At 38.7% G+C, this 12,076-nt stretch overlaps 1 protein-coding gene across 2 annotated transcripts in view; it reads left to right on the top strand.

Annotated features, from left to right (window-relative positions):
- The first annotated feature begins 10,476 nt into the window (after positions 1-10,476).
- LOC128372896 (E3 ubiquitin-protein ligase NEURL1-like) overlaps positions 10,477-12,076 on the top strand; it is a 32,963-nt gene continuing 31,363 nt past the window's right edge. For both annotated transcript variants that reach the window (XM_053333095.1, XM_053333096.1), the window contains exon 1: positions 10,477-10,510. In XM_053333095.1, the coding sequence (XP_053189070.1) occupies positions 10,477-10,510 (34 nt within the window). The remainder of the gene's footprint in view (positions 10,511-12,076) is intronic.

Here is a 12,076-nt window from a genome sequence, read left to right on the forward strand (position 1 = left end):
CAAAAACAAACAAATGCGTGCTTCAGTTTTCTCCTGGGTTCAACTATCCATGGGCTGATCTACTTATCTTGAAGTTCAGTTGCAAATTAAACTGCCTCATAGTAACATTGGCACAGTGTGGGTACACCACATAGTTCAAGTGCTCTTGTTTTGGTTCAAAACTACATCTTTTTTTTAATGCTGGTGTAGAATAGAGACTGTCAAAATCATGTCCAAACCTTTCTGCCACAACAGATCCTAATTGACACTTATCTCTATTCACACTACATACTGAAGGATACAATCAAATGTAATAGGAAACATCAAAGAAAAGCTGTGATGAGGGCTTTTTTCCCCTACTGCTGAGCCACTGTAACCACCTGTTAGAATATAAAAGGTCTATAAATCAAAAGCAGGAGATCAAAAGCGGTCCATGCTGCAGGTGGTCTTAATTTACTGTGTCTCTTTGCAGTTAACATTCAGATGCATGGTATCATACAAGCAGGTTTGAAATCAATCTGCTTCTCTTCAAAACATATGTTTCTTTTTTCCGTTAAAAACTTGTACACACTGAACTTGAGTTACCTCATTCAAAAGTTCATCTTTGTCCAATCAGATAAAAGAATATCAAATCTTGTCATGACTTGCCCTCACTCCAGGTGCATGAGCCATGTGAAAAACTCAATAAACACCATCAGATTGTGTGAGAGATTCAACAAGCCTCTAAAGTCTCGGCTAGACATTCTCTTGGCACTTCCATAGTCACCAAACCAGAATTCAATCCTTCAGGTTTTGAGGAATGTTTTTAAACATTATGCCAACCAGTCTTACAATCAACTGTCTTTTCCAGAGAGTATACATATGTAATTTAAGCAACTGCAAAATAATGTTGTTTTTTTATCATATCTCATGTAATTTCACATATGCTGCAAAGGAGCATTTCATGATAAAATGGAATGCTAATAACAATACAGACTCATATGAACTGATTGCATTATTATTATTATTTATTATCAAAATCTAGTGGAACAATTGCCTTAGTGCATCCATGCTTCCAAGAGGATTAGCCATTGTGAATATGGTGACACCATGACTTGAAGCACAGTTTCACTGTCATTATTTGACATAAGATACCACAATGAAATACAGATGTTGACTGTCCAATGTATGCTTGTGTTTTAATAAAACATGCCCCATGAAGCAATATTCGATCAATATGTAACACCCATTAAATAAATAGAGACAGTCAGAGTTTGTATTTGAACTCTGTTGTCATTACATCATTACAAATGTATGTATAGTGCTTTAATTATGCATTAGGACAAAGCTGGGGGGACCATCTGAAATATTTATTGATTATAAATGTCATATTTCATTATAAACTTGCTTTATTCATGGTTGGTTTACTGTTTCATTTCACATGCCAACATGATTGCAGGCACACTCAAGCAATGCTTTACATGCTTTATATTGGTTAAGGTTTAAACAGTTTATAAAACAGTGCTAAAAATGGTAGACTGTAAACAGCTGTACTGTGCTACACCATTTCCCCCTACAATACAGCAGGGCTCATATTTTCAGAGGTTTTAATGTTAAGTAGAAAATATGCTCTCTAGAATTGAAGTTTTTTGCTCACATTTGTCTTCCTTTCTCACACTGGCCATACAAAACTGCGTCACTGTTACATAACCAAAGTACAATAGTAAGTAAATGAAATGATGGGTTGTGAGACTTTACCTGGCCTTTCTTTGTCAGCACCTATTCAGTTACTGCTCAGCTGAATAGATGCAGGTGCCATTTGAAGAGAAGAAAAAATGCTGTACTGAATTCATTTGATTTACTGGGATGCATCAAGTGAACCACATACATACTGAGCAGATGGGAACATCTGTAGAATTGTTTGGTACTTAATTTTAAGTACAGCTACTTTAGTGATCCTTGCAACAACAAAAAAAATCCTTGAAACAATGCATGACTAATTAGTTAACTCTCTGCTCCTCAGCACTGTCTGCTGAGCCTGTCCATGATCTGTTACTGCAGTACATGTTTGCCATTTTGATATGCATACATGGATTTCTAGGTCAGCATACATTACTTTGCCCAAGAAAATGAGATCAGATCAATTGTAATCATCTGAACTCTCCATAGTAATCACAGTGATGTTAGGCCTGGTTTCAGATGCTGTTTTCACAAGATGCAATAAATGCTACATGACAATCATATCTGAATATTGATAAGGGCATCACATGATGGCAAATGTGCACTCGTGTACTGGGTCAAATGTGCCGCATACAGATGCAATACAGAAACAGCAGATGTAGTTACAAGCAATGACTATGGAATAAGATCTAGATAGAAAACAAGAAAAAATATTCAAATCTATGAAGAACATATTGCGTTACTTATCGTCCACAGACTTTTGACATGACAACTACTCCATTAAAATAAAAAAATATATGTTTAAGATGAATACACACACCACTCAGCATCACACACAGAGGATCTACAGTATGTAAACATACAAACATCAAGTTAGAAGGTCTAAAACTAAGAAAGAGCATCTCAAATTGCATTTCCACTACCAAGAAAAACACTAAACAGTAAACATATCGTTATCTAATTATACAGTGTGTCCTCTTGGGTACTCACATGTAGACCTTCCTCACACTGGGAACATACAAGAACTTAACAATATACACTCTGTGTACACTATTTAAAAATCAGCTATAGAAACATCACATCATTTACACCTCATCCTAAACTAGTGAAAATCCAGTCAAGTTTTGACTGTCAGAGTCAGACCCTGTCATCTCTTAAACTAGTGCTCGTAATGGGGCCGTCTTTTTACAGACAAAGAAGAAAAATGGCAATCGAATTTCCCTAAACACCTCATTATTTTCTTCACTGGCAGTGCTCTGGTGACGTGGTCTGGTGAGGCTGTTGGTGCCTTTTACTGCAAAGCATGTTCACTGAGGAAAACAGAAGCGATAATGAGTGGACCCGCAGAGCGATTGTTTGGCTACAAACACCTGATTTTAATGCATGAGCTAGTCAAAGCAAATGCTGAACAATGATTTGAATAGTAAGACCATGACTTTTGCATTGAACCATTCTAGTAACAGTCAAGCCTCTGTCAAGTAAGATGCTAAAGAGGATAGCTTTTTTAAGTCTGTTGGGGCAGGTCCACGTCGCTCTGAGTGACAACCCCAAAGAGAATTCTGCAATTCCCCCTCAGCTCGTCTGAGCTTTATAGCCCTTTTCAGCTAATTGTTACAGCCTGTGATTTGTTTCACTCTCACTGCTCTTTACTGCTATTTGCCCAGCACCAAACTGCACACAAAGTTAGCAACGAGTCTTGTTGGAGTATTTTAACATTTTTTGGGAAGTGTCAAGTTGAATCAAATCTTAAGGAAATCTTGTTTCATGTAATTTGAGTCTCAAGTCCAAAGTCCTTATTTTTGTCTACCTTGAGTCCAAGTTTCAATTTTGCTACTTTATACAACATAGATATTGCAAATCCCCAGTCGTTCAGATGTTAGCATTTCACATAATAATATTACATATTTCTTACTATAGCTCCAAAAACAGCTGAATACTGTGTTCATCAGTACGAAGTTGGAAAGACTGGCAACCGTAAAACCTTAAAAACATTGTTCATGCAAGTTTACATCCAAGTCCTACAATTATAATGATTAATGTGGAAATTATTTCTTCACGTGTGGGAAGAAGCAGAGCGTCACACATACAAGCTGGTTTTATTATAAACAATACATTTAAAGTGTATTAATTTCCAAAAAGGATATGGTTTATGGCTTCATCTTGCAACTCATTTAAAGAAATGATCCTTTACTTCTGCAGAGACCTACCCAGTAACTCAATATTCACTCTAAATATTTTGATGCAACTACTTACATCTGCCAAGGGTGTGTGTTTGTAGAAAACAGGAGGCGGACCCAAATGCAGACACCATTGCACACCAGTGGAATGAGAGGGGGCATGGTGGTTCTTCCTCTGGGCAAACTTCCTGATTGTGTGGATGATGTCATGGAGCTGCTAAATTGACTGTCTTTCGATTGACAGCATTGCCAATAATTTGAGTCATGACTGTCTCATGGTATTGCAAGTGAAAGTTTTTATCCTCTTCAAGCTGGAAAATTTTCTCTCTGACTCATCATATGAGTTGTTTTTATGATCATCTTCAGTAGAGTGTAGAGTACTACATTCTCATGAATGGATGTTAACACAGACTGAGCCTTCTAAGTATCATGTTCAATGTGGCGGTACAGAGGGGTCAGCTCAGACTTCAACTTCTCCTTGTTTTCTAAAGTCCATAGTTTAACAGCACAGTCGAGCTCAGATGTAGTGAATGACAGGATAAATTATGGGAAGAGCGAGCAAACCAGCTTTGCAGCGATCAGGTGGTCGCACTGTGAAAACAACTGACCCGAGAGATTTCCCCAATTCTCTCTTGAACATAAAGTTGTTCTGGGCTGTCGTTTTGAAGACCATCCCAAAACCTTTATTTCTGCTCTAAGGAGTGAGGATCTAATACACCACACCATCTCTGCAGTTTCATACCGAAGTGGAGACAGATTACAGATTAAACTCAAATGTATCAGTCCCATGTTTTATGTTTTATTTGTATTCAAATTCACCATCTCATTAAAAATCTTTGTTAATTGTTCATCTGATCAACAAAACAACAAGAAATAACTTTCTTCATTATTAGTGTAACAAAGAGCTCTTCGTTACTAGTGACTGAGGGCTTCTGCCTTATAAATATGGCACAACTGGGTCTGTGTTTTAATGTCACTTTTAAATAAACAACTTAATTAGGCACTTTAATAATGGCACATGCACTTCATTAACAGTTTTGCACATTGCATATTTGCACATTGATCTTTATTGAATATGTGAAGCATGTGGGTGAATATTTTAAACCATTGGGAAAATGATGAATTGTGATTGATGTGTGTTGTCTTCTGCCAGGTGCGGTTGTGGATAATCGGCTTCACCGAGGGAGAGAGCGATTAGACAATACTGTGTGTGCACCTCCAGTGTTCATAATTGATAAACAGTGGAAATGAGGTGCTGTTGAGCTTTGTTTCGTCAGACACAACATAAATGTGCTTTCATATTTCAATGAGAGTGTTTATTAGTGTGTTAAAGTTGCGGCCTGTGTTTGAGTTGTTTGTGTATTCTTACCTGTCTTTTTGGTGTCTCCTCCAGAGTGTTCGGCCAAAAGAGTCCCTAGGCGTACGAACACCAACTTAAAGGTTCCGGGAGAGACCAAGTGAGAGGATAGGAAGAGGGGGGTTTGGTAGTTGGTGTGTGACCAGTGATGGGGTATAAAAGGCGCCAGTTTCCATACGTCCTTGTTGCTGGTCAGGTCTCCCATCAGTTAATGCTGTTAGTTATGTTAGTTATGTTGGTTTGGTGCAATGTATCATCGCCTTTTGACAGCTCTTTACTGCATCATCCAGCTGCTTATGGTCAATGTAACAATAAGAAAGCTATTTCCCACATTAACTGTTATTATGGATCAAATTAAAGTAAGGGAGAATCTGTCTATCAGCAACAAACCCATTTTAAACATATTTATATTTTACATAATTTCTCATCATATCCATTCAATCACATGTGAAACTGAAAATTCCAGAGCATCAGATGTCATTTTTTTCCTGAAACGTTTAGCTAACTGTTATCCACTTTTTCTTTGGAAGCCACTCCACATTATGCCTGCAGTTAATTTTACCAGCAGTTTGAGTGATGACAATATCCTGTGGCTGGTGGACTCCAAGGTTCAAATATGATAGGTTCAAATATGAAATCCACTTTTTTCATTTTCACAAGTTAGTTGGATCTGTCAGACAGATTGCCAAACCCTGAAATATGAAATTATGCTGTAGTGGGGCTATGGGCTGTCTGCCCCACTTGTCATCAATTTCGTCTGATCTACATTAAATACAGTAACACTCCAAGCATGCATATTTTCTCACATACAATACTCATTGCATTGTGAGAGACGGGCTGGCCCCACATTCACGCAAATCAGGAATACGCAGTTGAGGCAGCAAGACAGGGCAAATCCTAACAGAAATGATACACAAATGCAAATTTAGGAAAATTCAATTATCATAGCAGATAGCAGCAAATTCAAGCAGATACACATTTCAAAGTTAATAACATAGTTTGCAAAGTTCTTTCTGGCGACATCAGGTGGGTCAGAGTCCCACCTGCCCCTAATGGCCAGTCACCAGTGGGTATAAGTAGGACTGATTGGATAATGACCAGCCAGTCAAAACAATTTGGTAGTAAGCAGGTGGATGTGGGAACCAGGCAAGAAAGAGGGCATCTGGTGGACAGGTGGAGATGGCAAAGCCAAAAGAACAGAGTGTGTTACTGAAGGCAATGACAAATGCAGAAATGTCAAGAGAAACAAAAACAGGACCCAGGCAGGAACAACATTTACCCTGTGTTTCTGCCTCTAAGTTAAACAAGCATTTGTCCTGATCCAAGAGTCGGAGTCAAATTGTGCTGTTGGGTACTTTTATCCATCTTGGTCAGCTGCAGTTATCCCTGGTGTGAACCGCCAGCTATTCTGTAAAAGTGGTGGTTATTTTATGATGCTAAAAGTTGCTTTAAGACTGCCATTTAGCACAGTTACTGATTTAGTGATTAAACAAACACACATAAGGATGGATTTCTACTCATGCAATGAATGATAAACAAAATTATTATAGAGTGTTTAGGATGCAGAGAGATGAGTCCATCATAGTCCCACAGGTCTATAAACACATCATAATCTCAGTATGATCTCTCAGTTTCACAATCTCTGGATCACTGCACACCACTGAACACCAAGCTAAATAAAATATAAACCAAGCCCATAATGCTGTTATGTTCTTCCTGTTAGATTTATAACTCTCAGTTCAAAAACATAAATCCTCTGGACAAATGTGAATCGAAAAATAGGAAAGAACAAAAGGATCAATACAATAAAAAATCAATAGCAACCCAGTGGTGGAATGTTGTAAACTGGGAACAATGAACCAGGAACATTTATGTTCAGCTATTAACCTTACACAACAGCTGAATGTCTGTTTGTTTGTCTGCACCTTTTGGCACTGCATGTTGGTACACAGAGCTGCTGACAGCTGTAGTCAAATTCTTTGTTCAAGGATATACTCTGCCAATAAATAAACTTGATTCTAGTAATTTCAAATGAATGTTCCTCCCAGCTACAGTGTGCCTGATCACAGTCATGATCAATAACAATTTTCCCTGTATTTTTGTCACTATCACTTTTCAATGCTATGTGACAACTTGATTTTACCTCTGTATACACGCCTGCCGGGTGGGGTTCATTTTCTGCTGACACCCCCCTGTTGAGGATCATATGATGCTCTAGTGTTGCTTTGTAATGTTTTGCATATGGCTCCAGGGCGAGGGTCCAAACTCTGAGCTGAATGGTGTTTTTGTTCAACATGGATCATCCCCGAAGAGAGCAAGCGTGCACCACGGCTGCCTCAAACAAGGCTGTCAAGATGTGCGGAGAGGCCCCTCGCCAGCATACCCCACCAGGCAGCTGCTGCCTGCCAGGCGCCCATCTACAAATAATCTACTGTGGGAGGAGGTGTCAGTCTGTTCTGTCAGGCTACATAGTGTTTATCCAAATCTATCAGTGAAAGGCATAAAGTTTTTCCATGTACAAATATATAATAAACATAATTAGAATCGTTTTATCAATATAATACTTTGTGACTTTAAGCTGTTAAACTGAGACACTAAATCCATTTTTAAACTTTAACCCTATTCTGAGTGATTATTGTTGGGATTATTCACAGGTAATGACATTTTTAAGGATGATGCACTAGGAGGTGTTCACATTATCATTAATGTCATACAGGTTTTGTGCTCTTCCTCTGGTGTGCAGAATTATGAAGATGCATTTAAGGCAAATTTAGACAAATATATTTAGTTTTTTGCATGTTTATAATCCGTATTTCGTAATTGCTTGACAATCATTTAAAGTGTACGGGTAGTGAATGGAGCGTTGATATTACTGTAAGACACAAGGCATCATGTTTTATCATTTCACAGTGAAGAACATTTCTCCTTGTATTACAGAACAACCAATCAGATTTTGACAGCCCAGTGATCAGGTGGCATGTCAAACTCTATTAAGCATGACTGTGAAAGCCACAGGCTTCATGCCATAAACTCCTAAATTCTTTGTTCACACTTTTTGCTTTGATATTTTTAATTCATCTCAATTTCCTTTGACAAGTAAAATCAGTTTGACCACTTTTCATAGAAAATAACTATGTGAAATGCTGCATGAAAAATGCCAAGTCATATGGCTTTACCCGTGTTGCAAATTGCTTACAGACAGTCGAGTTAACCGCAATCAGTTTGTATAAACAGCATGAGAATAAAGCTCATGCTACTGAGCCAATACAGAGTCTCACAGGCCTGGCTGCCGACACAAGTTATGTAAACGCCAAAGCGACAAGGCAGATCCTGAGAGGTGCCCACCAGGGATCAGGGCCATCATGCCAACTCTGAACCTCTGAAGCCAGACACTTTAGAGAAGCCAGACCAAGTTATTACTTCATTTCAATGGAAAGGTGGAAGGGCAAATGTGTTAAACTACACTTTTAATTAGCAGTTGCAAATGAATTAAATTACGGAGTTTGAGTTTTTTAAATGTTGTATATGAAGCTTAATAGTCACATGCCTAAAATGTCAATTTTTCAGATTTTGTGTCACTGTTATGAAGGAAAAAGATGTTACAAGAAACCAACAAATAACCATATTGAAACAAAAACTGAAGATAATTTACCACACAGCCTTGGTGTTTTCATGTTTGGGCCCAATTTCTCAGCTCCAGCATCATTCTAGCCTGAAGGCAGTGGTGTCTCTGCACGGTCATCGTGGCGACTTCACCGCTAAGAGTTTACTGTCATAATGCATCAGCATTCATCTTCCCACAAGCTGCCAAATAAATCCTGAAACACTGCTGTGTTGACTGAAGACACTGGAGTAAGATGACCACAAACCAAGCAACCCTTAAACCTTCAGTAGCTGGAGGAAATACCACCCTGCAGAATGACATCTCTGTATTATCCAAACAGTCAGATGTAGCTTTTCAACCATATTGTTTCATGCATTTTGTCCACAAGCGTGGCACAGCAGACCAGAAGACTCAGAGTACTTAGGGCCCGGAGGAGCAAGCTGCTGGCAGATCTGAGGGTGCGGGTGGAGGTTTGTGGTATGATCATTTCCTGTAGGTAGGGAGGTGCGTGTCCCTTGATGGATTTGTATGTAGCAGGACTTTGTAGTCAGTTCTGAAGGAAACAGTGAGCCAGTGCAAAAACAGAGGTGTTATATGTTTGTTTTCTGACTCTCATCAGGATCCTGGCAACGCTGAACTGAATGTATTGGAGCTTCTAGGTGCTCCTGCCATGGATCCCTGTGAAGAGCACATTACAGTAGTCCAGTCTTGAGGAGATAAATTTCTCTGCATCTGAGTTGGGGCTGAGTTTAGGAATATTTTCAAGATGGTAGAAAGAGGTTTTGCACAGATGTTTTATACAGCACAGATTTTAAGTCAGCTGAGGGTCAAACCTAACATGCAGATTAGTGACTGAGGAAATAAGGGGGATGTCCTTGCCATCAAAGGTGAGTTGAGATATGAATCTGGTGTGGAGTGGCAATAAAGAGAGCTTCAGTTGTGCTGCTGTTTAACTGGAGGACATTTGAGTCACAGATGGCTCCTTACAGAGGCCTAACTTAATTTTAGAGCCTGCTGTCAGAATATTTCCCTTTCTGCAGTTTTCTACATCAGGAGAGATTATGTAAAATAAGCCAAAGCATATCTGAGTTCCTTGATATGATTGTGCTTTAGATCTAAACACCAGCTTTAATTTTTTGAAAGTGGGTGTGAAAACACAACCTGTTTTATGAAGGTTGTGCATCTGTGGCAAGAGTCCAAAGGAAGTAGGTAAACTGAGGACACAACACGAGTGGTCATAAAAATGGGAGTAATCAGATATCAAAATCAAATAAACAGAAGCAAAACAGCATTTCAGCAGCACACATGTGACTTACAATGGAGACATTAAATTGTATTAAAAAGAGAGGCATCATCTACAAGGCCGTTAAGGAGGTTTACTGCTAAATTCCTCTCTTTGGTGACTACAGCGTTAATATTCCTAGGAAGCTCCGCCTCCACTACCACCTTTTATGTTAATTTCAGCGTGATCTCTGCACGGACTGGAGGAAGCTGCCGCCTGCTGAATGTGTTGGCTGCTGCTGGCTGCATGCTGAGGCTTTGGACAGATGCAACCTGCAGCTGAATCACTGTCGGGACTTTTTTGAGCACGGCGTCGTGTCTGTATAATAATGTCGCCGCTGAGGACGCGCAGCTGAATTTGAATATTGGGGATCCGCTGGTAGTTAGAGAAGAGGTGAAAACACACCTTGCATCCAGCCATGGGAGGTCAGATCACCAGAAATACCCTGTACGGTAAGGACATCAGTCATCACAGCTCCGGGAGACTGTATTGAATCTATATTATTTACAGATCTTGTAATTTTAAGTGTAGATTGAAAACAATCTGCAGTGAAAACTGTGGGCGTCCTGGCAGCCTAAAAATAAACGAGAACTGAAAGTTGCTGAGTTTGAACACCTTCTGTACGTCACGACTGGTTTGGAATAAAAGGAAACAGAATAAACTGTATTTCATGATCCTTCACAGCATTGTAGTATAAAACATCCCAGAGATGCAAATTTCAGTCAAACCTGCTCACATACCAAACAGGACAAACTGAAACTAAATTGGTAAACTACACACAACTTTTTCCACCTGGCTTGTCATCTGTCCTCATTGCCAAGCTGAAAGTGATACATGCTTGTAAATGTAAGCAAGTTGTAAACAAATAAATGTAACGACTTTGTTTTTTTCATGTTTGTATTTTTGAACTCACGAGGCTATAAATTGATCACGAAAGTCTAAATGATGGTAGTTGACAGGTGCTTTTTTAATGATACAAATGATCACGTTTCAGTCAATTAAAAATGTATCTCGGAAACTTTACATCTAGTTAGTTGAAGACACATTGAAGTATTTCTGATTAGTTGCTAATACAGTCATCAAGCAAAGCAAGAAACTTTTGTTCCCTAGTTTTCATCTGTACTCTAACAGTAATGCACACAGGCCACATGTGTGATTGAACTAGTTACTAGGTTACATAAATATGATATCGACTGTTCACTTTATATTCTGACATTAAGAAAACATCCTTGTTTCCTCAATAAAAGTTGATCAAATATTATCCCAGGTGATCTATTACTGTTTTATGTATAGCAACAACTGAAATGATTAGTTGATCAAACAATTAGTCTGCATCTATTTCTAATGTCAGTGAATCATTTCAGTAATTTCTCAAGGAAAATAATAAGGTAGACATTTTCTGTCTCCACCTTATCAAATGTGAGGATTTACTGCTTTCTTCTGGTATATAGGACAGTACAGTATGTTATACATGATTGGGTGTTGCTTTAACCAAACAAGCAATATAAAGATGTCAGCTGTCATCTTGGGCTTTACTTGTTGTGGGCATGTCACCATATTTTCTGACATTTTATAAATTAAACAATTAATTAATTAATAGATGAGGAGAATAATTTATAGCAGCAGCTCTGACTGACAGCAGATGTGGTGTCCAAACCAGTTTTGTGAAATGGAGGAACTCACTTCTGAATGTTTCATTTGGCCTTGACTGAATTTTAAACAGTGAACACTGAAAAGCAACAGAATTCACTGATGATTGGATGCTCTAGTATTGATGCATGAGCTGATTTCTTTCCTTTGGCTGTATAGCAGATGCTTATATTGTATAATACATGTTTGGTTTGAAGCTGTGTGATGATGTTAACTAGCGTATATGTCTGGGCAAAGAAAACATCTCGTCCACCAGACAGACAAATGGACTCGGGTTAATCTGCAGTAATCCATCCAAATTTCATTCTGAGAGGCCACTAGTGTGGAATAGTAATGTAAGTGCCGGCAGGGGTGCTGCTAGAAATCCT

The sequence above is a fragment of the Scomber japonicus genome, chromosome 14, assembly GCF_027409825.1.
Source record: "Scomber japonicus isolate fScoJap1 chromosome 14, fScoJap1.pri, whole genome shotgun sequence".
Taxonomy (NCBI): Eukaryota; Metazoa; Chordata; class Actinopteri; order Scombriformes; family Scombridae; genus Scomber; species Scomber japonicus.